The following is a 27,609-nucleotide window of genomic DNA, read 5'->3' on the forward strand; positions in this document are numbered from 1 at the left end:
GTGGGAGCTGCAGTTCCCCCGGCAGCGGTTTCCGCCGCCACCGCGAGGGACCGGACTACGACTCCCGGCACGCACCGCGGCGGCCGCGCATGCTCCGCGGCCGCCCTTTCGATTTCCTTTCAAACCGTCGCCACTGCTAAAATGGCGGAGCCGCGGGTCGAGGAGCTGCACCAGGAGGACACGGGCTCAAGTAGGGACTTTGCTCAAGACGGTTGGGGAAAGATCCTTTTTCCCTCCTCCTCCTACTCCTCTCTCTCTCTTTCTCTCTCTCTCTCTTTTTTTTGCACAGCCATAATAATAATAATAATAATAATCCTTCCATTTGATATGGCGCCTTATCAAACTCTCCAAAGGGAAAGAAAAGTCTTCCTTACTCCGATCCGATCCTCTGCGCGCGCTGCTACCACCTTGTGGTTCGCCCTCCCTTGACCCCCCCCCCCCCCACCCCCCACCCGAGCAGCCGCGATGGAGCCGAGGGCCTGAGCGCAGAAGGGTCCTCCGTTCAGAGGGCCCCGATCCCGAGCGGCGGAGCTCGGGGGGGACCGGTCGGGAGATGGCGTCCTAACTTTCAAGGAGCTGTTTCAACGAGTTGACGGCGAAGGGACGGACGAGTGCAGCAGTGAAGCGAAACAGCGAATGCTTTTTTTTTATTAAATCCAAGTGCATCATATATTCTCTGATTGATTTTTTTTTAAAAAAAAATGCTTCCATGGAGTGAATTGTAATTCTATACTTGCGGTACTTAACTTATGAGGCCAGAGAATAGTTTGCCTCTTATCCCCTCTTGATCCCATTCCCCAGCTCGCGTGCAAACCCTTCACTGCCCAGTCCTTTAGGAAGCCCTCCCCTCATGACAGATGCTTTATGAATGCAATTTGTTGTTGGTATTTTTTAAAGAGCGTATTCTGCCAATCATCCAACTTGCATTCGTTTTCCTCTGTTCCACTCTCATGCAGGGTGGGGGGGGGGGGGGTTTCACTAATTTTTCTGGTCCAGTATGCCTGTTAAAAGATCCCATGGCACTATTCAAAAAGAGAAGGAAGTTTCTTTCTCCTGGTGTCCTGACCAACAATCCCTAAATATAATTGATCTCTCGCTGTTTGTGGGGCATTGCTGTGTGCAAACTGGATGTTGCATTTCACTCACAAATATAGTCAAATCAACTTTACAGTATATTCCTGTGAAGTGCTTTGATATGTTTCGACATGAAAGGTGCTATATCAAATGCAAGGATTATTACGCTACTGGGCTATGGTTCACTTGGGTTCTAGGAGTCCTCTGGTAACTTGCTAATATTGACTTCAGTGTCCCCGAGATAAGGGAGGGGAAAATCAACTAACATGCCCACTCCGGAGTCCTGTAGCTCAGTGGTCAGAGCACTCGCCTCGCAGGCGAGAGACCTGGGTTCAATTCCCCAGCAGGGCGAAATGTTAGGCAAGTTTCCTTAATCCATGCACCTCTGTTTACCTAGCAGTAAGGAGGAACCTGATTGTTAGTTGATTTGCGGATCGCTTTTCCGGGGGTAATAGTTCCTTTTTAAAAAAATTGGTCACTTCAATCCACGACTGTTTATGGGACACTGCTGTGCACAATTGGCTCCTGCATTTCGCCCACAAAATATATAGTCAATTCACTTTACAGTATATTCTGTGAAGAACTTTGAGGTGCCTCGAAGACATGATAAGACGCTATATCAAAAAATGCAAGGATTAACCAGTTTTCCTTGCTTTACCCTACCTCCCCATTTTTGTAGTAGTGGGTTTGTATATCAAATGACCCCAGGAATGAATAGTCAGTCTTGCTGATTCTCACTCTGTAGGCTCACAAATGAATAATGGCTTACTCAAGTGAGCAACTGTATAATAAACAATAAATTGTACCCCCAAAGATGATAAATGGAATCAATACCTTCAGAATGGGGGAGAGGGGAAGAAACTGGATTAGAAAAAATGGGGAAGATGGGACCTTATTTATTGTGAGGTGTTGGTGGCAGGGGGAGAGAAGGAAATTCCTGTAAATTTGCCCAGTTATATTCATATGCAAACATTGAATTTTCAGGAAGGGTGAGGGAGGGAACCGACATGACACTAATCATTGGTCTCTAATGTACGATCCGACACTTAAACCCAAACTCTTGTGAGTTGCCAATACCTGATCACCTGAGTTTGATAACAAACCTGCAAATTCAAGTGCAGGAGATGCAGGATATAAACTCACCTACAAGTTTTTTATTTCACCAGAGGTGGAATGTAACATGCCCCTACCTGGATATAATGGCTGGGACAGTTATCAGAGAATTCAGTATTTCAAGCCATGACATTTTATTTATCGCTTATTTAAAAAAAAGTTCAATGCTGTAATGGGTGACGTGGTGGGGATGGATACTCTGGGAGGAGGAGATCAAAGGGTTTTCATCACACTTCTCGTGAAGGATCATTTTATAGCTTGGATTCAGATGAAAATAAACATTTGCAGCAACTGAAGCTAATTTCTTTACACAACTTTTGAAGTAGTATAAATCTCTAAACAATGAATTTTGCATTGCCTTTTTTTGTAATTTGCTTTTAAGCATAATTGATTTGTATGCTAACGAAGCCTAAAAACAATAAAATCCCTTCTTAATATCTAGGTAAGGTTGGCTGTGTTTTTGGTTTGCAGAGCTTGTAAACTGTGTTAGAAAAGATGTTCAAAAATGATGATTACTTTTTACATTTCAGATGATTTCAACTCCTTTGACAACGAAGATGTTGGAAGTGTCACTGTTGACTTGAGCTCTGAGGCAAATTGTATTCAACCATGTTTCAATCCAATTATCAGTACTGATGTTCAAGATGATACCTTTTCTGAAACATTGGATCCGAGTGCAGCTTCTGGAACAGCAGGTTTGTTTAAAAGATGCGCCAATAAAACTGCATAACAAAAGAGCTCCTATAATGGCCTTGTAGATGAAAGCACCTAATAGTGTATAGCACTAAATCATGCAAACCAGAAGGTTGCAAGTCCTCATCCGCTGAGCTAGTTGATCTCAACTGGGTAGCAGTTTGGATGCTATGTTTGCCCTCAGTATCCCTGGGCTGGAGAAGAGGAGAAATTAACCTCTTGATCACCATTTAGTGTCCCATTGTGTATTTGGATAGAGCCAGGATCAATCTTGGCTATGATATTGATAAAGTACTATATCAAATGCAAGGATTATTATCACAAAGATGGTCACTTGTGTGAGGTTAAGGATAGCCCCAGGTGTCCATGGAAAGGCATCACAATAAGACTCGGTGTTAGGAAGAGAGAAAAAAATTGTGAAGGAGTGTTTGAGGGGATCTTCATACCACCAAACTGCTTCTTGATGGGCATTGGTCGTCACAAAGATGGCTGAGATGGAAGTACACTGAGTGAGGTAGAGGTGCAGAAGGCATTTTACTAAAACGGACTGCAGGAGGAGATTGCTCTCTGGTAATATCACATGATTTTATCTCTCTTGATTTGGTTCTCCGTTCCAAAAAGCTGGAGAACAGTAGTATTTCTCCTCATTTTGTACCTATGTGAAAAGCAGTTACCACATTCTATACAAAATATACTGTCAATTCACATTACAGTGTATTGTATGAAGCGCTTTGAGACATCTCAACGACGTGATAAGCCACTATATGAAATGCAAAGATTATTATTATTTATACCTATAAAGACATGATAACTATTTTGTAGAATGAATGTAATATTTTCTATGTGAAAGAGAAAGAAGAGAATAATTGGTTTTATTTATCATTTTAAAATCTTTTAAAATTCTTTCCCAGAGAGACACATCTCTATTCAACAAACTCTAATAGACTTGAAGAATCTTATAGATATTGATGGAGGTAAGTGGCACATCACACACTAACTGTAATAACTAAGACCTCAACCCATCTGGTTGGTCCAAATTAGTGACATTTGGTCCTTTTGCTGGGCAGCAAAGATTTATGTTCAGAACTGTAAAGATTTTCTTCGTAACTTGGTTGTGTTAATTGAACCACAATTATTTTTGGTGAGTACCATATATCAGAGTAAAAAAAAGTACAGAAATGTAATAGTAAGGCGCACCTATTTATTTTGTAGCAGCCTAAAATTCAGTAGGGTCACATTTGTATCTTCAGTTACTGTCCTCTCCTTCCAAGTCCTATCAATGAGACAGGCTGGCTGATCCATTGTCAGCAGTGCCTTGAAGTATTGCAGGCCCGTTGGGCTCATGCTTTAGACCACCGAGATTGCCACAGAGATTCAACTTGATTCCAGTCTTCCATTGCCAGACATGTCATCTTAGAGCCAACACCTCTCTCCAAAGAGCACCCCACTTATCTCCCTTTCTCTCATCCATCTTCCTCCCCCAAGTAGGAGAGTCATGTTTTTTCTTTGTGTACTCACCATTTAATTCACTGTCAAATGGCGATCACCCTGAACCAGTCTTGCCTGTAAAATGTTCTACTTGTTTCCACAGCTGGCAAAAAAGCTTGTCCCTTGTGTCCAGAAGAAAAGTTTAAACCCAGCTACGGCCATAAACTACGAAGACATTTGCAAAACCTACATTGGAAGGTTTCTGTAGAATTTGAAGGTAAATATATATTTTTATAACTACATTGCATCAGATAAAACCGTTTTTTCTCTTGTACAGGTTGTGTGTTTTTTGGGTGGGGGGTGGAAAGCTGCAGTCGAAAAGGTGGATATAGTAAAATAATCATTGGTGGCATCGCTTGAAGGAATATGTGAAGAAAACGTTCAAATAGCTAGCGCTTGCCAGCAAGACAGCCAACTTCATTCTCATAGCTTTCTCACACTAAAATGGTGACTTTGTAGCTTAGATTGCATTTTTAATGGATCCTGTCATTAAATAGGCTCACAGAAAATGGTCAATACAGACAAATCACTTTACAGTATATTCTGTGAAGCGCTTTGAGAAGAATCAACAACGTGATAAGGGGGAGAAAATTGGCAAAGGAAGTTGTTCACAGCACTGTTGCTGACCTGGACCTTGCTTGTGCCAGTAAAATGTGGTAACTGCTTTTCACATAGGTGCAAAATGAGTAGAAACACTACTGTTCTCCAGCTTTTTGGAACGGAGAACCAAATCATTTAAAAAGCAGCCCTAAAATATATTAATCAAACTAAAGTTCTATAAATATTGTACGACTGCATTTCTATAAATTGTGTAAATTTTCTTAACAGGGTGCAGAATGTGCATCTGTCACTTAACCTGTCGGCCAATGAAAACCAGTCTCAATGGGGAACAGGTAATGGCAAAATAAACGTGATATGTATAAAATTGTTTGAATTCACAGTCATTACCAATTAGAGTAAATCCTGTGAAGTGCTTTGACACATCGTTCCGACGTGAGAGGCGCTAAACAATACAAGTTACATTTATTTGGAGCCTTTTACAATCTGAGGACACCTCAAAGCGCTTCACAGTGCTGGGTGGGCCTCCAAGCTGGCACCTTTATTTTAAGATTACTACTGTAAGATAATGTTCAAACAGTCTTGTAAGACATGATATTGCCAACTATTTTGCCTTTTGGGTGTTGCTTTGCTCTCTCTTGGATCTCTCCCTTTGTTCCTTTGCAAACTCTCAGGGTATTATTATCCCACACCTAGATAATAATACTCCTAAAGTCAAGACTGACACTCCCAATGCAGTGCTGGGGGTGTGCTGCATTGTTGGAAGTGCACTGCATTGTTTGTGGTGCCATTCTTTGGATGAGATGTTAAACTAAGTTCTCCTCTGCCTATTCAGGTGGATGTTAAAGATCCCATGCAACTGTTTGAAAAGAGAAGGGATTTTCTCCCAGTTTCCTTGCTAACATTCCCCTGAATAAAATTGGTCATTCACTTCATGGCTATTTGTGAGACAGTGCCGTGTGCAAATTGGCTGCTGCGTTCACCCACAAAATATACACAGTCATCATTTTACAATAAATCTTGTGAAGCATTTTAAGACATCCTGCCGATGTGAAAGGCGCTGTATCAAATGTAAGGATTGTTACTATTGTTATTAACGCTCCACCTTCTCCCCCATAATAGCTTACCAGAGCATCTTTAATTGTAGTATTTATTGGTTAATTTCTAATTTTTTGAAAGGAAATTTCAATCAGTGGTCTCAATCTTGAGTGCTGACTCTTCAGCTGCTCTCCATGAGAAAAGACTTTTATTAATCTGAACCTGGTCTCTAAATATGTTCCCCAATTAGTGGTTAGAGCACTTGTCTCGCAAGCGAGAGACCTGGGTTCGATTCCTGGCAGGGCGAAACGTTGGGCAGGTTTCCGTACACCACACACCTTTGTTTACCTAGCAGTAAGTAGGAACCCGGATGTTAGTCGATTGGTGGATCGCTTTTCCGGGGGTAATAATTCCTTCTTTTTTAATAATAATAAATCGGTAACTCAATCCATGACTGTTTGTGGGACACTGTGGTGCACAATTGGCTGCGCGTTTCGCCCACAAAATATACAGTTAATTTACTTCGCAGTATGTTCTGTGAAGCGTTTTGAGACATCTCAAAGACATGATAAGGCACTATATCAAATGTAAGAATTGTTATTTATTATAAGGAACAGATAAGAAAGTTAGAATCTTACTGCTGGGGTTTTTGTTTTAATAGGAATATTTGATGCTTTCAGACCCCAGTGAGGCTAGGAGCGCATTACCACTGCATTGTCTGCTCAGCCACCATTGCACGCAGGACTGACATGATCAGCCACATCAAGCGGCACATGAAGAATGGAGACACAGAAGCCAGCTTCACTGGAGGTAGATCTTCTGGTCCCACTGTGGAGCAGATTGGGGACAATTGGAAATTGGGATTCAAATAATTTTTTTCTATAATTGCTACATTAAGCAATACAGAAGGTGGCAGGATTGAATCCTGTTCAATGTATTAGTTGGTTTCTGCGACGGCAGTGTCCTCCATTCCCCCTTGGTTTGACGGGAAAATCAGCCCGTTTTCCTGCACCTGATTACAAACCAGTGACCGCCAGTGTGTGTAGATATTGAGCTTAGCTGTGATGATTCTTCCCTTCTCTAACCCTGCCTCCCCCAGTGTATATTCTGTCAAAGCTCGCTGTCGAGGTTCACACAGGGTTCTTGACCGAGGTACAAGAGGATGACCGTCATGGAAAATCATGCGCAGTACAGTTCTACTCACTTATGTCGACCATTTTGTCAACATAAATGGTTTGTTGGCATAGGCAGTCGCAAGCAGATAATAGCTATTCTGTGATTAAAATTTTTGATCCATGTATTTTCATGAATTTTCATAGATATTTTTAAAAAATAATACATATAATTAAAATTTACAAATTATTTATTTACATATATTTTCATTTCCCGTATTTACAAAAAAATTGTTCATTTATTTACAAAAATAACTAAGCAAGTAAAAAGTAGGCATTCAAGAGTGTACTGTCGACATAAGTGGTAACAAAACAATGCTTTTAATAACGTTAGCAATTTGTTGACATAAGTGTGCTGGAGTTTATTTAGACGTCGATGTAGACGGTAAGTTTTTTTTAGTATTAATGTGGGACTTCACTTTTTTGTTGATATACGCGAGATGTCAACATAAACCAGTTTGAGATAAGTGGGTAGGACTACATGAAAATCCGTCAAAAGCCTTCAGTAGAAGAGAGTAAAAATACGAAATGTGATGAAAACGATGAATTGGTTCACGTGAACCATTGACTCAAACTGTATTCCCCAAAGGTATATCGTAACGTAAGATATTTAAAATAAAGATTTTAATAAAGGGATATATTGGGATCTGGAAGTTAAGATTAGTTTCTGGGATTGTATATTTTAATGATTGAATCTGCTGTTTTTCTCTGTTTCAGCCACTAGTGGGAATCAGTCATCTACTGAAGTGATGAAAGAGGTTGACACTGATGTACATGTTTTTCCAAACTACACCACTCCTCAGAAAACAGACTCTTTCTTTAACCCCAAAATGAAATCTAACAGGTGATGTGTCGGATTCACACATTCTATTAAAATCTCTCCGGATATTCCTGATGAGTTATCGGGCAGTTGCTTTCCGTTATATTCTTCCGTGAAGAAATGGCTGATTTGTGGTACATTCTCCTGATCTATAGTACATGTGACATTGTCCTTATTGTTCCCTAGGAAGATAGATAAGCAGGAAAAGTCGAAGGCCATTCACCCCATCAATCCCTTTGATTATTTGAAATACTTCAGTCAAATCACCCTTTAGCCTCCTCTGGTCTAGGGAGTATAACTCCAGTTTACCAAGACCGTGGCTGGATACCCTCCAAACTGAGGGCCCAAAACCGAACACTATAAATGAGGTTAGAATAGCACTCTATACAACAGGATAATTACCTACTTTTATATTCCAAAGTTGCATTTACTGAATATTCATGGTGATGCAGTGATTTCATTACAATTTCATGCTCTGGTACGCAATAAGTGGCATGCCTTTAGAATGATCTTACTGAGGATACATTTCTATCCAAAAATGTTCCTTTCCAGCTGATGACAGACCTTTCTCTTCTCCTTATTTGTTTTCTAACACCTCTCACCAGTGAAGTATTTTAAAGCTCTAAGCTGCTTGAAATGTTGCTAACTTGCTGTTCTGTTTGTTAATTTGCAGACAGTTAATATTCTGTACGCTCGCTGTGCTGGCACAGGAACGCAAACCACTGGAGTGTTTAGATGCCTTTGGAGCCACAGGTTCGTGAAAGGTTTTCCACAAGTTACATATTATTTCCAGTTGTTCCTTCTGGCGTGAATAGAGAGAGGTTCCTTAAATGTCGTTCTGCCTACCTTTCTACTCTAACGTTTCCCCATACCTACCACCGTGCTCCTCTGAGATGTTAGGCATGTGATCTGCTCCCAGGCCTCTGATGAAACCATATTATGTGAACAATGAACATGCTATTTCGTTTTTCCTTGTCTTCCTATACCTGGCTGAAGCAATCCTATCTTTTAATTTTTATTATTATTAATAATCCTTGCAAAGAATGCACAAGAAAGAAAGAGGAAAGAGAAGCCAGATTAGCGGTTAAGGGCCACATTGGGATCGATAAAGGAAGTGGAAGTGGTTTTGATGTATGAGAGAGTGGGAAGTTTTGCATTGTGCAGAATGGGTAGTCAATTAGAGTTTCTCTCGGGGTGTCCTGGCCAACAATTCCCCAGATAAAATTGGTCATTCACTTGGCTGTTTGTGGGATATTGCTGCGCGCAAATTAGCTGGCCCGCTCTATAAAATACACAGTCACTACATTTTGCAGGAAATCCTGTTAAGGCTTTGACGTGTCCTCCCAATATGAAAGACACTATATCAAATGCAAGGATTATTAATGTTCCAGGCTAGCGTGGGGGTGTTCTGTCTTTCAGGTGAAACGTTAAACTGAGATCTCGATTGCCTGTTAAAGATCCCTTGGAACTATTCAAAAAGAGAAGGGAGTATTTCACAGTATGCTGGCTGACCATCCCCGAAATAAAATTGATCATTCACTTCATGACTGTTTGTGCGGCATTGCTGTGTGCAAATTGCCTGCCACACTCGCCGAGAAAATACACAGTCTCTACACTTTGTAGTAAATCCTATGGAGCACTTTGAGATGGCCTCCTGACATGAAAGACATTATATCAAATGCAAGGATTGCTATTATTAATTGTTCGGAAAACTTAGCTGGATGAATGTGCTCTTCCTGCAGGAATCATGGGGTTGCAGTGGGCTAAGCACCTTGGGGATGCAGTGAAAGTCACCATAAACGATTTCAGCGAGGGCTCGGTGAAGATGATCCAGGAGAATTGCCATCTGAATAGAATGAAGGTGCTAATGACTGGAAAGGAGGAAGATGAGGAGGATGAAGATGAGATTGAGGAAACCGAGGAGCCCGCGGGGACCATTGAAGTCACCCAAATGGATGCCAACGTTCTCATGCACTTGAGAGCGTTTGACTTCATGTGAGTGCAACATTTGTATTACAATCTGTTTTTACTGCAAAAATTACATTTTTTTTTCCAAGCGTCGATCCTTCGGATGAGATGTTAAACCGGGTTTCCGTCTGCCTATTCAGGTGGATATTAAAGATACCATGGAACTATTCGAAACGAAAAAGCAGTTTCTCCTAGTGTCTTGTTTCTGGCCGGCAATCCCCAAATAAAATTGGTCAATCATTTAATCCCTGTTTGTGAGACATTGCTGTGCACAAGTTGTCTGCCACGTTTATCTATAAAATACCAGGTCACTACACTTCATAATGAAATGCTTGAAGAGGTCATCCCAACATGAAAGATGCAATATTAAATGTAAGGATTATTATAATCCTTTGAAAATAGTTCTTAGATTTTATACAGGACCCCAGGACTTTATAATAGAAATCAACTTCCAATACTTTTAAGTATTTCAAACAATAAATGTTGGCTCTGTCGATAAGTGTTTATGAAACACGTGCAGTGTTTCTGTAACAGGAGCACCCTGGAATTCTAAGGTACTTGGTAACAAACCAAACCAAAAAGTGCTACAACAAAACAAGTCAACAGAAATTTGGACAATGGGATTAGTTAGTTCTCCATTAACCTGCTGAGCACATCAGGATTATTTGAAGGTTACATATGTGATTCAGTTTAAACAAAGATGATTGTTCCAAAAAAAAATTCATTAACTAGATGCATTGTCAAATCAAAATTAAGTTTCAAATGCTGATTTGATCATTGTTTGGAATGGTGAACTATCTAAAGACTATCCAGCAAAGTCTGGAGAGGGATGTAAATTGTCACTAGTGTAAGTTAAGAATGTCTGGGAAACCTGCAGCAAATGTTGCATTGATTTTGTTTCCAAAACAGTACCATTTGGTGGGTCTTGTGTAAAAAATAAAATGAAAGAACACTGGGAAAGTGTAGGGGAATAGAATTAGAGGAGATGGTATTGACACAGTGGGTTGAATGGGCTTCTGTACCGTTAACGTTCTTTGATTCTAAATCACAATTGTTTTGGAGGCAATGTAGTTGTAGCTAAACGGTAAAATTTTAACAGCATTTTCTTGCAGGCACATGTTGTCTGTTTGCAGTTACTGAAGGCAAGTTGAGAGCATTTGATTGCTGGTACAAGTAGCGCAAAGCAAAATTCCAAAAAGTAAAGGAGCTGAAACGTTATGGCAGAATTGGATGGGATTCTATTTTTCACAATTTATCTTTATAGTTTATCTGTAAAAAAATAATAATTTGGTCACTCAATTCCACGACTGTTTGTGGGACACTGCTGAGCGGATTGGCTGCCGTGTTTCGCCCACAAAATACACAGTCAATTCACTTTACAGTATATTCTGTGAAGTGCTTTGAGACGTCTAGAAGACGTGATAAGGTGCTATATCAAATGAAAGGATTATTATTGTTATCTCAATTCTGCAGCGTTTAAGAGCTCCCAGAATATAGATTTAAGTTCAGAGGTGGCACATTGTGTTATGGGTAAGTTCAAATCATGGTTGAGGCTGGGATTTGAACTTGCTGCTTTGTTTGAACCAAACGCCCTCGAAACTTTCCATCCCTCATTTATGGAGGAAGAGGGGAGAATAGCCCCTGCAGACTCGCACACAGAAACGGTTCCGGCTCACTGATAGTGGTCAAATGGTGAGAACAAATAGGAAATGATGGAAGCTTAAATACTTGTCTATTTTCTGCATGTGATTTTTTTTTCCTGTTTTGACATAGACACCTGGACCCATTTGGAACAGCGGTAAATTACGTTGGTGCTGCCTTTAGAAATGTGAGGAATCTCGGGATAGTGTCTGTTACATCCACAGACGTTAGCTCGTTGTACTGTAAAGCCTTGAATGTCACCATGCGCCATTATGGCTGCAACATTGTCCGGACTGAGTACTATAAGGAAATGGCAGCCAGAATGATCATTGCTTCTGTGGCAAGGTACTTTTCTGTTCATGTCTTATTAATAAGTATAGAATGTTAGTACAAATTGCATTCATATAATCTGATATAAATTTAATATAAAATTTAATATAAAATCAAGTCTGCAGGGCTATGGGGAGAAAGCGGAGGAATGGGATTGATTTGGATAGCTCTTTTTAAAGAGTTGGCACAGACACAATGGGCCGAATAGCCTCCTTCTGTGCTGTATAATTCTATGATTCTATGAAAATGTCTATTATGTAGCTCTGTCATTTTGCATTGGAAAAGATATAATCAATGTGTTTCTCTAAAATTTTAGTTACTAAATTCCCTGTTAATAGCAAACTATTTCCTATATAAATGTTTTCTTCATTGGACTGTTCTGATGTAAGATTAGCTCATATACAACACATTGGACTTGCCAGCAGTGCATTTGTTTTAACCCTGAGTTTGTTGGCAGGCCTGCAATTATCCCCGTCACCACGGGGACTGCCTGTTGTAAATGTTTTCAGCTCAAACATTAATCCTGAAATAGAAACATTGAAACAGGAGTTGGCCATTCAGCCACTCAAGACTGTTCCACCATTCTATAAGATCTTGGCTGATCTGTACATCAACTCCAATCTCTCGCCCTTGCCCCGTATCCCTTGATGCCCTGATCTAACAGATATCTATCCACCTCATTCTTGAAAATGTGAATGAAAAATGTGAAATAAACAATCATATTACACTAAATACACTGCTCAAATAGGCAGCTTCATTACAACAGTATTACCTCAAACCTGCTAAAATACATTTGACAAATTATAAAATCTTCATCTCTGCTGACATTCTTTTCCCTGCCACTTTTGTCCTCCTCAATTCCCTGCCTAGTTTTAACTTTATTTTTTCTTTTGCTGTTGCCCTGTATTCATTCTGATCTTGGTTACCCAACCAGTTTTAACTTTGAAACTTGTTTCTTACCTTCCTTTTCCTAAACGTCTCCCACTGTCTTGGAAGGTGGGAGGAAGTTTTAATTTTACTAAAACAGAATTTTTTTTACCAACAATGAAAAGCCCAGACTCTCATCCAATTTAGTAAAGAAGGATTCATTGTTAAAAGCCAGGAGTTAAACAGTGAGTCACAATAGGACCCTCATCTGCTTGACTTGGAACTAAAAGAGTGCCTGGTTCTCTGCCTGACTGTACCATCAATATGCACGTACAGGTGTCCTGAGAGCAGGATGTCAAGGTCCTGGTGTAGTCTTGTGGGCAACGCTTTGGTTCACAATCATTAGAAAGAATTCCATCTTCCTGTTGCAAGATGCTTATTAAAAGCAATCGATTTTCTTTAAAGTCCAGATGGTGATTTTTGTGCAATAAAATTCCATTTGTAACCCTATGTTCGGCATTCTGCTACCTGTATCCATACCAAAGAGATCTAAGACAATATAGTCAGAGCCTCTCTGCGCTGCTCTTTGACCTGTAGGCTAGAGTCAGAATTTGTCTGTAGTAAACTCTTGTTTCTCCCTTCAACTCCCTCTCTGTACACGGTCAAGGTCAGTACGCAGATGGGACAAAGAAAAAACAGAAAAACATTTTACTGATCACATGGAGAAACATAATAATAATAATCCTTGCATTTGATATAGCGCTTTATCACGTCTTCGAGATGTCCCAAAGTATAAAGTGAATTGACCGTATATTTTGTGGGTGAAATGCGCAGCCAATTGCGCACAGCACATAGCATGCTTACACTTAGTATCGTAGGAATGGATTGATGTTCTTGATGTCCACTTTGAAGTTAATTTGCTGCTTTTATAGTAGCTGCCTAAGTACCCTTCATAACCAGTTTTGCATTAGACTCAAATCTGGTTCCATTCCTGCCAGGCACACTTTTGTGTTTGATATGCTAACAGCCTTTAAGCAATGTATTGAGTTCAAAATGCCCTTCATTTCACAGTATCTCATAATGCAATTCCTCCACTGGGTAATGTCAAATTAACAATTCCGTATTTAAATCTCCTATTTAATTAGGTCATGCTTAATTAAATTGAAGTCTCTAATCCAGTTTTTGCTCCCATCAGCTCATTTTCCTTTGTGAATCTAACCTACTTTATTGTATGTGCATAGAAATAAATTTATTATTTCCATTAGCATTTTGTGCCTTTAGGTTGATTTCCACCAACTCGCTTGCATATTTCTTCATAGTTTGATCTAAGTAACCATGGCAGTTAAGATCACAGCAGTGGGTTTCCCCAGTTTCCTGGCCAATATTCGTGTCTCATCCAATTTTACCAAAACACAGACTGATGAACCATTCATCTTATTGCAGTTTTCCTTTTCTTTTAATACTTGACCTGTGTCTAAAGTCTACTTGGATCTCATGCTTCTATACCCATTGACCCAGAGTATCCTTCACCTTCCAAGTGTTGTGGCACATGTACACGCGCTCATTATACATCCTGATCCTGCAGCCTGATGTGTTACATGAGCCCTCGTGGTTGCCTCAGTGTTTTATAGGGTGTGCAGGATGATGGACTACAGCTGGATCTGTGCCAACCCAGTGTTAGACTGCCACGTTGTGCCACGTGGTTCAAGATTATTATCCTACTCTTATAGTACCTCATATGTATATAACTATCATATTCCAAAGCCTTGTGTAACGGTATTGTAGTCTGATTACTCTGTGTGACGTTTTCTTGCAGGGCTGCTGCACGCTGTAATAAGGGCATTGAAGTTTTGTTTGCTGTAGCTCTGGAGCACTTTGTTCTTGTGGTCGTAAGGGTGCTTCGAGGCCCCTCCCAGGCAGACGATAGCCTGAAGAAAATCCGGCGCCTGATCCATTGTCAGTGGTGTGAAGAGCGTGTCTTCCAGAAAGAGTGTCACATGGTGGAAGGTAAGACTACACCAAGAGGACATTTCGAACTGGTTTCTTGTATTATTGTATTATGAGCATTTTCTTCACTCACCCACCACAACCTCTGAGGGGGGAAGAAATGCCAGCAGTACAGTTGGATAGGAATCTTACATTGAGTTTCCCAAAAGTCCAAGTAGCAACATTGGATTTTATTAAAACGTGCATCTGTTCCCCTGTTTTTTCTCATTGTGCTCTAAATGTGTTTGCTTGCACTGAATTAAAACAACAACAAGATTACATTTGTATAGCGCCTTTCATGTCGGGACGTCCCGAGGCAGTTAGCGTTGCCTTGATGGAATGCTAGTAGTCATTTGTGGTTCAGAACCACACAGTATCAAACATTCAAGGCCTCCACTATTTCAGAAAGACTTGTGCATGAACATGTAGAAACGAAAAGTCTCAGAAGCACCGCCCCCCCCCCACCCTCTATGGAGTCCTTTCCATCTTCCACCCAATATTCACCTAATGATAGTCTCTCCTCCTCTCCTGAAAGTTCAATTGGTATTATAATGTAACAGTAGCTGTTCGGCCATCACATGCCATCAGTGAGACATGGAAACATTAAATTCAGACTGTGTCAGAAATCTAGCACTACACTATTGGCATCTATTCCATGAGAATCCCCATCTCCTTCAGGGATATTGTGTGGCATTTTTTCCCCTCTTACCAGTGTTCATTTCTGCTGAAGGAGTTTGACTATTTTTTTCCTTCCACTAAAACACTGTTTCTCTGGCACCTTGAGGTGGTCAGCCAAGTGATCGTTATTTGTATTTGAGCCTTGACTGTGTCTGCTCATCACTTGATTGTGGAACGAGCATCAATCACATACATCCACATATCCAGCAGGATTTTCTGTATAGCTACCAGGAGCAGGAGCTCTTTTTTAATTCTCTACCCCTCCCCATTCCTCCCCCAAAAGGGTTGCCCCTGGCTGCACCCTGACAGAGATCAGCAAATTTATTCCAAGGTAGATTTTTTTGGGGGTGTAAATTATAACGGAGAACAGCCATGTTTGGCAGCTCTTCATTTTCTGAACTCAGCACACAGTGTAAATACTGAGCTTTTGTAGTTGTTAGAGTGGTATTGATGTTTGAGTCTGAAGGGCAACTCGTACATTGTCCCAACCAAATAAAGCATTGAACAATGTGTCATAAGGTTTCTCATTATTTGAAATGTCCTCTGTCGAATTATCAGACGAGTGATTAAAAACCCAGTGGGATATCTTTTAAGGTCAGCATTACATAATAATTATGATTGTGGATAAACTGAAGGATACACCGCAATACAGAGAGTTATTGTTTCCATTGCAATGAGCAAATTTATCAGTGCCAGAACCCATTGCTCAGAATGGTTAGTGGAGACTGGTGCTGCCGCTGTATATTAGCTCCAGAGCTATTTCCAATAAATATCTGTTCAATCTCTCAGACTGCATTCACTTAAAAACAAATGCCTTAATAATGTGTTATGATCTTATCCAAGGATTTCTGATTCATAAAGACATCTTATTTGATTATGGTCTTATGACCGCTTGCTCTTTGAATCAAAATTGTAGTCGATAAACAATGTGACCAGTCTGTTGAAGGAAATTCAACAGTGCTTTTTGTCTGCTAACAAACCAGCAGTCTGTTTCCAACCTGATTTAAACAATCTGCTTTCCTCCCAGAGAACACATACCGTCAGCTGCCATGTGACTGCCATGGAAGTATGCCAGGAAAGACAGCAGTGGAACTTGGACCATTGTGGTATGTTTTGTTTCTTGCAGTCAAAGGATTTGGCAGAGCGGCCCGAATGGTTGCATGCTTATCACATTGACAGTGCCGAGCAATGGAACATTTGCCTCTCTGTTTCAGAAAGACCATTTCTCCGCTGCTCCAGCAATAATTTTCAACCAAACCCTCGAAAAGACACTCTCGAGGGTGGCGTTTCCACTTGCCAAATTCATTCCTTACAACCACTCCAAAGGTTTCCATTTCAGCTGACTTTATAAGTAGCGTTTTGTCCTGTTGCCCTGCAGTAAGAGTGGGATGAATCTGTCCAATATCCTTTCACTTTGGATTCCTAAAGCTGGCTAAGAAAAGTAATTTCAGCTAAATCTGTGGGTCTAATGAGCCCAAGCTCAGACGTATAAAACCTGTTACTGAACCCACTCTTCTGCTTTAATCCTTTCAAGATATTAAAAAGTTAGCACTAAAGGCTATAATGTGACACCAGCTACCAGCAAAGCAGGAAAAGCTCTGAAGAGATGTTGAATTTCTGCAGAAACAAACACTGCAGGTTTGGCTGGTGGAAGCCGATTCAGCTGTGCAGACTGTCAACAATCGCTCCCACTCTGTCCATCTCAAGCTGTCTTTATTTATTGGTGCTGGTTTATGAAGGCAGCTCTACGTTTGTGAAGTTGCCACGACAACTTAGGGATTCCAAGCCACTGCTCTTTACAGAAATGCTTCTATCTTCTGCCCCTACCACCTACTGCTCCTGAGCTGAACGATATGATGTTTGAGTTCTTAAAGCTTTCTGTTGCTAGTTGCAAAGTGGTGCAACTTTGTAGTAGTTAAACAAAATCCTTGCATTTGACATAGCACTTTTTACTTCAGGAGGACGTCACAGGATTTACTCTAAAATGTAGTGACTAGTGTCAATAGATTTTTGTTAGGTAAGGGTATCAAGGGATATGGAATAAGAGCGGGTAAATTGATTTGAGGTGTGGTGGTGGTGACATGACCAGGGAACCTGCAAACTCGTTTAAATGGAGACTGATGTTTGTTAGAATGTTGCCTTTGTTTGCATGGTATTGCTTCGGTCATTTACACCCCACAGGTAGTACGAACTGTTAAAGGATCAGCCATGATTGAACAGAATACCAGAACGGGCTTGAGGGACTGAATAGCCTGCTCCTGTTCATAAGGTCCTATGACTGTATATTTTGTAGGCCAGCGCTAAAGCAAGTAGCTAAAGGATTTGCAGTGGTATTTATAAATAAGGGCTTTACCCTGAAACGATGATGCAAGCCAGGAACCGTTTATGTTATAACTACAAAGCAATGAGAACTGTTAGGGGTCATTGATCATTGAACTTTGAAGAAAGTATTACAGATCTTGACCTTTCTCATTAGAGAAAAGAAGATGAGGCACAGTAACATGATTAAAGAAATTAATGGCCCATTTCTCTTTGAGTATATTTTAGAATTGCTTTAAATAGATCTCTGAAGCATCTGTATGCCCTGTTTACTGGGCAGAATCCAAACCATTCACAGTGACAAAGGGAGGACAATCATTTTAACTGCCTGTTTGGGAACTTCCTCAATCTTTTGGGGGGAAAGTTAGTGAGGTAGTGAGGTTAGCGGTGGGGAAAATCTAGTGAGGCAGCAGGAAGGATCAGTAACCAAGCTCTCACAAGGTCTGTGGTCTCTGGGGTGGGTTGAAGATCCAGGAAGTAATGGCAGCCCTTTCTAGAGGCAATAGCAGCACAGGGCGTATTGTCATTTCCAATAGAACCAGTTCTGAAGTACCCTGAGGCTGTGTGAATCCGCCCTGTTTACATTGCAGGTTGAATCCAAATTATGAGCATCAATATGGGAAAGCTTCTACATTGTCTTCAAGTGGTGAACTCCCTGGTGCACATAGATCCCTGTTCAGGTATTGAGTCCAAGCACTTAAAAAAGTACATTATGAGCAATGATCCTTGCCCAGTAAATTATAATAGACTCGCTTTACAAAAAAATGTAGTTGTGCAGCTTGGAAATTCACAAAGATTTACAAAGAATGTACAGCACATAAACAAGCCACTTGGCCCAACTAGCTTCTTCAGTATGGCCTGCTGGGCACGGAACCTCAGGCAATTTTCCTCACGCCTCTGTTTACTGAGCAGTTATTAGGAACCTGGTTGTTAGTCGATTGGTGGATTGTTTTCCAGGGGTGGTAATCCCTCAAAAAAATCATTTGGTTATTCAATGCACGACTGTTTGTGGGACTCTGCTGTGTGCAATTGGCTGCCGCGTTTTGCCCAAAAAATACAGTCAATACACTTTACAGTATATCTGTGAAGCGCTTTGAGACATCTCAATGACGTGATAAGGTGGTATATCAAGTGCAAAGATTATTCTTATTATGTCTTCAAATCTTCCATTACAATGTATTTTAAAATGTTAAATTTTTATCCAACCCACCCATGAAAATTATTCTCTTCGATTTCCAGGGCAGGGCCTTTGTTTAACCCCGGTTTCTTGCGGCGGATGCTGTTTGAGAGTGTCCAGCACGGGATTGATGACATCCAGCCTTTGCTAAAGAATCTGATCTGTGAATCTGAATGCACAACACTGAAACACTATTCAATATTTGGACCAATGAGCCACAGCAGCCAAGGTCAGTGTGCTCCGAGACATTGGGTTTAGTAATGTTCGCAAATCCCAACCTTTTAAAAAGATTTGAAGTATTTTGCTCGATGAATCGTGACATCGGCAATTAAAATATTTACTGAGCACAAAGTTAGGTAGGGTAGTAAACAGTGAGAAGGATAGGTGCCAACTGCAGGAAGACATAGACAGAATGGTAAAATGGGCAGACACATGGCAGATGAGTTTCAATATGAAAAAATGCAAGGTAATGTATTTTGGTAGAAAGAATGAGGGGAGGCAATATAGGCTGGTAATACAATCTTAAGGGGTGGTGAAGGAACAGAGAGACCTGGGGGTTCAGGTAAATGTTGTAGTGTGGCCTGTCGGCACTTCAAGGGTCACCAAGGTCGCTGTTGATCACATATCCGAGCCCCTATGTGCTTCCATGCAGTGAGAGGAAGCCATCAACTCAGCATCAGAGGCTGGAAATAAACCACACTTCAGTATACTGCAGGCTTTTAATCTTTGTATTTGATACTGATCCTTGTGGAGTCCTGTATCTCAGTGGTTAGAACACTCGCTTTGCAAGCGAGAGACCTGAGTTCAATTCCAGGCAGGTCAGGGCGAAACCTTGGGCAAGTTTCCTTACCCCACACAGAGCCTAATAATAATCCCTCCAAAACCAAAAACAATAATAAAAATTGGTCATTTTCAATCTACGACTGTTTGTGGGACATTGCTGTGCGCAATTGGCTGCCGCAAATATACAGTCAATTCACTTTACAGTGTGTTCTGTGAAGCGCTTTGGGACGTCCTCCCGACGTGAAAAGCGCTATATCAAATGCAAGGATTATTATCATTATTATTATTATCAGTTATCTGAACAACTCAAAGCGCTTCACAGGATTAATTGTAAAGTGTAGTGAGGGAACAAATTTGTCTCTGTGTTAAATCTGTACCTGCAGTGTACTGAACGCCCACAGTTAGCTAAAATGGGGTTGGACTTTATTTCCTTGTGATAGACTATCAATTATTAATTGATAAATTCAGTGATTTACATTGGGTGGATTTTGGAACATTTGTTTGAATCCTCCATGTTCTGAGGTCCACACCAGGCACAGTTAAGCGGGGTTGATTTTCCCCTTCATACTCCAGGGTCACTCAAGCCAATTCTAACGCCCAACTGAGATACAATACAATTTACATTTACATGGTACTTCCGTGTCGGGAGGGTATCTTGAAAGATGAGCAACTGAAATGCAGGAGGGGAGGGTGAGAAAGAACACCTAAGGTGTGGCCCAAAATGAAAGTCTTGAGGCTAGCTTTGAAAGTGGGTAGAGAGGGGGGAGTCAAAGGGATTCAACATGTGAATGCTATTACATTTTTTAAAAATGTTACTGTATTTTTATGCCTCTTTTTTTGCCCCTCTAGAGGAAAGTGGGGTTGTGATCAAAACCTTAACCCCTCCTAAATTTGGAAGTGAAGGCAGTGGCAGAGAGAAATATTCTGTGCATGGTAAGAATTAATTTTATTGAATAAAATCTGTTGATAAAATGAGCAGCATTTGCACACACAGAGGCTGATAAGAATTGGTGTGTAGAGAGGTAAGCAACTATAAGCTATACTTACGTACTTCCGACTAATGGAACTATTGCTCAGTAGTTAGGGGTGTTTGTAAGGGTGTGTCCCCGAGCTGTAGGCAGGAGGATCATGGTGATGCTCTCGGGTATTTCATGCTGGTTTGTGTTAAGAGGCTTACATAGTATTCCTGGTACTTCCTATCCACCTGTCGGATGTCTGACCCTGCACTTGTCGGATGTCTAATACCAACTAGGGTAGGGTGGGGTTGTAAATGGGTTCCTTCTGGCTGAGCTAACATCATCAGGACATTTTATAGCGCTTCACAGCATTTACTGTAAAGTGTATTTACTGTGTATATATAGGTTAACAATTGTAGGAAGGGTGAAGGTTCAAGGGGAATATAAACACAGATACGGACGAGTTAAGCTGAATGGCCCTGTTTCAGTACTGTAAATTCTATGTAATATTATCTTAGTGTTTGTTCCACTAATGAAACCAAATATTTTTTCTTACTTTGCCCTTTTTAAATTAATTTTAAACTTGTGCTCTGTCTAAAATCACACATAGTGCTCCAGTGCCACATCATAATGTTGGGACACCAAACTGTGCATTCAACTGGAAAGCTATTGTGATTATACAAGCTCAGCATGTTAATAATAATTAGTGTAAATACTTCAGCCTTAGTCACTTGCCATTTATAAATTAATTCAATGTATTAGAGCAAATTGAGAAAGATGATTTGGCTAAAAGTTAATCAGCACCAAATTTATCAGTTGCACTGTCAAGTCTGTGAGTGTGTCTCAGTGTCTGTGATCTATTAACTATTCTTATAACTAGTGAACATTGTTCCCTTTTGTTTTTCATTTTGGCAGGCAAAAGAAAGGGTGGTAACGTATCTAGGAACTCAGCAAAACGGCAGAAAAATGATATTCCCATAGAGCATCCTCCCTTTTATTACAGCATCCATCGGCACAGTATTCGAGGAATGAACATCCCAAAGTAAGGACAGCAGTGGATTCTTTTCTGACTCAGTCATAGGTTAAGGTCTTGCTGGTCTAGTCAAGCTTGGGTGATGAGGCTTAAGGCCAGCTTTTGTGATTTGTAATTCGCCTTTTTACCAATATCGAAACTTAAACGGTCCTCCAATCTTTACAAACTCCAAGTGTCAAATAACGCAACAAATCTGGTTTGCAAAATTGCTTAGTAGACCCCAGTATTTCTATTCATTTTTCTGAACATTTGAATCTCCTTCTGAGATTCGTGATGGCCTTGGTTAAACCTTGTTAAAACACCAAAGTGTAGTAATTCATAATGAAACTATGTGATTACTCCACAAACTCGAGAACACTTAAAGGTTGTGAGCTTGTGAGCTTTTTCTTCCCTTGCCTTACTTGCATCTCTATACCATGTCCACAATTCGGAACACAGGGAATTTAGGAACAGGGAAAGGCTATTGGGTCTGCCAATTTATTAGATCATGGCAGATATTTTAATTCCTGTACCCACTTTTTGCCTATACCCCTTTAATTCTAAAATTTAAAACTCACTTTTAAACAACCCTGTTAATTTTATCTCTACTGCCTTCGGGCAGTGTATTCCACATTCTCGCAATCCTCTGTGTGAATACATGCCTTCTGATCTCACTTCTAACCATCCTAGCTGTAATTTTATGTCCCCTTGTTTTGGATCTCTCTACCAAAAGGAGGTATAGTCCACTAGCTGGCTTGTCAATTCCCTTTATTATTTTAAAGTGTTCAGTCGGCTTAGCCCTCAATCCTCCTTAGTTCCAAAGAAAATCAAGTAGGTTTCCAAATAATTCAAAAAGCCTCAGGAGTTCTGCACTGACTCTTTGCATTTCCCTCTGAGGAAGGAAGCACCTGGCCACCAGTCTCAGCTCAGATTGAAACTGGGTAACGTGAATTTTGGTTTCTCTATTTATGAGTCAGTTTAAAAGACATTGGGTCTAATTCCTTCTTTTGAAATACTAAATGCATCTCCAACTTAGGCTTCCTGCTCAAAGCTTGGCACAAACATCAGGGAGCAATCTAACGTGATTTCTAATCTTTCAAAACTGGCACCACTCTGCTGAAACTGCACACAAAAAATTCAAACGGAATCAGTTTAACACTAAAGTGACTGCTTTAATAATCTACAAACAGTCAGTATGAATGCTGTAGATTCCTCTTCCAGGTTTTGTTTTCCTCCTGCAGATACTGCAAATGTGATTTGTGAAGGTAACCTGCTCACCTATTCTATATTTGTTTTGCTAGTTTAATTCTTAGACTACCCTTGGAACTTGCAGTTTCCCTGGTTCACCCGAATGGTTTTATTTCCTGTTTATACATCCTGTTGCTAAAACGGTCATTAGTATTACAGCAATAAAATTGCACAAATGTTAGTAGAAGCTTCATTACCAGCAAGCATTTCTCCTCTGCCTATCTTCCCTTCCAGGAAGCAAAAATGTTCCTTTTTTATAGCATTGAAGCATCTCAAAAGTGTTCATAAGTAATTACTGTTGAGGTCCATGACCCTTTTTGTGAGCAAGCAAGACAGCCATTTGTGCCAGCAAAGTCCCACAAATGGCCATGAACTGAGTGACCAATTTATCTGGAGTATTGTTGGCTAGGTCACCAGAAGAAATTCTCTTGAGTAGAATCATGGAATATTTAAAGTTCACATGAACAGGCAGACAGTTCTTTGGTTTAGTGTCTCATCTGAAAGATGCCACCTCCAACAATTCAGTTCCCCCCCCCACCCCCCAGTACTGAGCTGAAGTGTCAGCCTGGACTTTGCACTTAAGTGTCTTTATTGGGCTTGAACTCGCAACCTTCTGACCAGAGGCAAAACTACTACCAACAGCATAGTGGTTAGAGCACTCATCTCACAAGCAAGAGGTCCCGGGTTTGATTCCCGGGTAGGATGAAACCTTAGTTTCCTTACTCCATATGCCACTGTTTGCCCAGCAGCAAGAGGGAACCCAGTTGTTAGTCGATTGGCGGATTGCTTTCCGGGGTAATCATTCCAAAAAAAAAATAATAATTTGGTCACTCAATACAAAACTGTTTGTGGGACACTGCTGTACACATTGGCTGCTGGGTTTTGCTCACAAAATATACAATCGATTCTCTTTACAGTATGTTCTGTGAACCGCTTAGAGATGTCTCAAAGACGTAATAAGGTGCTATATCAAATGCAAGGATTGTCATTAGTATTACCAACTAAATTAGATTAACATCTTAAAGTTCACTATTATAACATAGTATTTTGACTTGACTATTTCAGATTAACAAATAGTGTAATTGGTTGGCTCATTTCTATCAATGACTATCTGAGAAGTCTAGCTTTTGAAACAATGAATCAAATCTCGCATATTCTGAGCCACAGCCTGACTGGGGTTAATCATATTCCATTGAGTTGAACTCCCAAATGCTAAAATAGCTATTTCCACTTGAGAGGCCAGCCCCAAAATTGGCTTGGTTACAAGTTTCCAAAGAGACAAATCAGTGTTTCTTGCACTGCAGAAAAATAGTCTTCAACCAAATTTAGCAGTAATCTGCTGAGCCGCCTTTGAACTGACCAAATTTAGATTTATTGGACTTCTGCCCTGCACGTCTGCTTGTCCATAGTCCTAATAAAAATCATTGAAAGCAGATAAAGAAATTCAATTAAATACCAAATTGTTCCCCTCCCAACATAAAATTGCTCAGAACAGAGGGGCATTGTGAAACACTCATGGAAATCTGGAATTGTTCCTCTGATGTGGAGGGCTCAGTGTTTTACAAGAAAGTAGACCACTGAGCTAATGGGGTCCCAGCTCCTTTGCTGACTTGTTACTTGCTAAACCACTGAGTGTTGTCACAGATCTTCGTATCGTACACATTTTATTTTCCAAAGTTCCAACAATGTAAAGGTTACCGAGGATGTTGCTTCACCGAAAGCTGCAGCGTGCACTATGCAAAGCTACTTTAACAATATAATAATAATCTTGCATTTGATATTGCGCCTTATCACCTCCTTGCGACATCTCAAAGCGCTTCACAGAATAAACTGCAAAGTGAATTGATTGTATATTTTTGGGGGGCGAAACGCAGCAGTCATTGGCGTACAGCAGTATCCCACAAACCAATCAACTGACAACCACATTCCAACTTACTGCTAGTTAAACAGGGGCACGTGGAGTAAGGAAACTTGCCTAAGGTTTCGCCCTGCCTGGGAATCAAACCCAGGTCCTCTCACTTGCAAGGTGAGCGCGCTAACCACTACGCTACGGGACTCCACACTTTACCACATTTGTGATTCCCTAGCATTCACTGCTGAGGTGCCCTGGCTGGTGTGTTAATCGTGGCTCAATAGGCAGACATAGTTCTCAGAATCATTTTGTTTATTGTTCACATCTGTATTGTAAAACATTTCTCTCTAAAAGAAAATCACTTCCAGTGCATTTGTAACAGGAATAAGAATATTTATCGGGAACGAGGATGTTCTCCCGTGCTGAATTAATGCACTTTAATCAATTGCAGCAAGTACTTTTAGACCATTTTAAATAAATAGTTAAGTCGGGAAGATCCTGTCATAGTAACAGCCTTTAAACAGATTATTAAAATATTTTGATCCTAATTCCCCTGCCTTTGCTCCACACCTCTTAATAGTGTCGACCTGGCTCAGTTTGTAGCATTATTATCTCAGAGCCCGTTCAAGTAAACATTAAAGATCTCATGACTTGAGGGAGGGAGTTTTATTTCAGGGTTTGGGCCAACAATCCTTCATATTCAATGGTGATTCAACTCATGGAGTCCTGTAGCTCAGTGGTTAGAGCACTCGCTTTGCAAGCGAGAGACCTGAGTTCAATTCCAGGCAGGTCAGGGTGAAACCTTGGGCAAGTTTCCTTACTCCACACGCCTAATAATAATCCCTCCAAAACAAAACAATAATAAATTTGTCATTTTCAATCCATGACTGTTTGTGGGACATTGCTGTGCGCAATTGGCTGCCGCGTTCGCCCACAAATATACAGTCAATTCACTTTACAGTGTGTTCTGTGAAGCGCTTTGGGACGTCCTCCCAACGTGAAAAGCGCTATATCAAATGCAAGGATTATTATTATGGCTGTTTATGGGATCTTCCTGGCACAAATGACTATTAATGTGAAGCACTTTGAGATGTTTCAATATGATAAAATGCTAGAAAAATTCTTTCTATCTTTTTATATGATACTAAATGCTACAAGTGTCTTTATTGGGCTACCACAGAAATATATATTTTTAAAACTGATCTATATTTTGTTCCCTCCTACAGGATCAACAAATTTCTGCCCTACCTCACACAAGTTGGATTCCGAGTTAGCCGTACCCATTTTGATCCAACAGGAATCCGTACAGATGCCACCCTGGCACAGTTTAAAACCATTCTGATGAAGTATAGTGTACCAACATATACTGGCAACCAGCCTGGAATTCTTGAGCATAGCTCAACAGAACCATCAGAATCTGTGGGAGATCATGCTGACCTACTTGGTCAGACTTCAACAGAAACACCATTAGAACATCAGCCAGAACCCTCTGAGATCCCAGATGACATCTCAGCTAAGCCTGAAGCAGATCCCATTGAGCTGACTCAAGACTTGAAGGCCGAGTGATAAAAATCCACATACATCCTGCATGCCCCAAATGATCCCTTGTATCATTTTTTAATCCAGATTGAATTTGAAGTTGTCACTACTACGGCCTCTGGATTCGGGCATCATTAAGGAACCAACATTAGATGTGTAATACTCCAGTTTTAAGTTTAAAGAACATGGCTTTCAGCTTTGAGTAATTAAAAAAAACCAAAAAACATTATTCATCTATAACACAGATATTGTTTGTGATTCGTATTGATGTTGTTGTGTAATAAACTTTGCAGAATGAGTGAGACTTCAATTTCATTTACGTAAGGTTAGTTTCTGGAAAATCATCTTCGAGTCTGTGAAGAAGTAACGCACCTAATGTATATCCACGGCATTGTTGGGTATTTCCTTTGAGCTTCAGTAGTTTCAAGTACGCATCTAAAAGGTGACTGGAGAAAGAAAGGTTGCGATGCAGGTAATTGGAATTTTAAGTGTTTGACCCCCTTCATCAACGAGCATTAAGTCAAAAGCCAAAAGAAAAATTTGTTGAATCTGCGATAAGTGTAATGATGGACAAATGGTCATATGTTTCACCCACAAAATATATCGTCAATTCACTTTACAGTATATTCTGCGAAGTGATTTGAGACATCTCAACGACGTGATAAGGCACTATATCAAATGCAAGGAATATTATTATTACCTGCTAATGTCATTGCACTCACGGGGGATTTGTTCTTCGATTCTCAACTTAAAAGTCTACACATAGAACAAGTAGAGAAACAAATATGTTAAGGAAGGACGGGGGAAGACAGGATATTTTAACATTATTCCACTGAGCTGTGACTTATGGGGCTTGGATCAAAGCAGTGGGAAGTGAATCAATCTTGGAAACAGCCAAACCTTTTCTGTTCAGAAGTCACATGTTTTCAAAATAATAGAACAAAGAATGTTGAGAGATTGTTTTTTTTAATAATTTTGTGTGAGTTATTTTAGATTTTGTCCGGTTCCCTTTGATAGGGAACTGTACAGAGCTTGTCTCTGCTGATAAAGGGTTATCTTTAAGCTGCTCCGTTCAGCTGATAAAGGATTGGGATTTCAAATGGGCACAGGTACCCACATTTTAAAATTAAACTTCAAGGGGTTTGGTTAGTGTAACTAACAGCTGGGCAGTTAGAATGTGTGTAACAAAGTTTCAAGAGTTTTGTACAATTTGAATAAATGTTCCTTTAAACATTGAGAAAGGTGTTTTATGTCCAGTTCTCTTTTACACAGTGGACAGTTTTTTGGCTCATCAGCA

General features: G+C 40.3%; 2 protein-coding genes across 2 annotated transcripts in view; one reads left to right on the forward strand and one right to left on the reverse strand.

The window, feature by feature from the left end:
• Positions 1-435, reverse strand: part of swt1 (SWT1 RNA endoribonuclease homolog) — a 52,748-nt gene extending 52,313 nt beyond the window's left edge. Inside the window, exon 1 of the mRNA XM_042334790.1 lies at positions 375-435. The gene's annotated coding sequence lies outside the window, so the exon portion shown is untranslated. The remainder of the gene's footprint in view (positions 1-374) is intronic.
• On the forward strand, positions 135-26,611 carry trmt1l (tRNA methyltransferase 1-like). The gene is made up of 16 exons (XM_042334791.1): positions 135-190; positions 2,718-2,882; positions 3,792-3,854; positions 4,472-4,585; positions 5,197-5,261; positions 6,645-6,774; positions 7,854-7,980; positions 8,630-8,709; positions 9,699-9,951; positions 11,698-11,910; positions 14,579-14,769; positions 16,454-16,532; positions 18,985-19,151; positions 20,555-20,638; positions 21,577-21,703; positions 26,000-26,611. Exons 1-16 carry the CDS (start codon positions 142-144, stop codon positions 26,337-26,339), a joined length of 2,247 nt encoding a protein of 748 aa, XP_042190725.1. The 5' UTR covers positions 135-141; the 3' UTR covers positions 26,340-26,611.
• The last annotated feature ends 998 nt before the right edge of the window (positions 26,612-27,609 follow it).

This window comes from Callorhinchus milii, unplaced genomic scaffold, assembly GCF_018977255.1.
Source record: "Callorhinchus milii isolate IMCB2004 unplaced genomic scaffold, IMCB_Cmil_1.0 Scaffold5, whole genome shotgun sequence".
Taxonomy (NCBI): Eukaryota; Metazoa; Chordata; class Chondrichthyes; order Chimaeriformes; family Callorhinchidae; genus Callorhinchus; species Callorhinchus milii.

What these genes read in the sequence shown, in the direction of transcription:
- trmt1l (XM_042334791.1), top strand. Translation starts at nt 142, where the DNA reads ATGGCGGAGCCGCGGGTCGAGGAGCTGCACCAGGAGGACACGGGCTCA. An exon ending in CCAGGAGGACACGGGCTCAA is followed by an intron (nt 191 to 2,717) that starts GTAGGGACTTTG and finishes TTTACATTTCAG; the next exon opens with ATGATTTCAACTCCTTTGAC. An exon ending in AGAGAAATATTCTGTGCATG is followed by an intron (nt 20,639 to 21,576) that starts GTAAGAATTAAT and finishes TCATTTTGGCAG; the next exon opens with GCAAAAGAAAGGGTGGTAAC.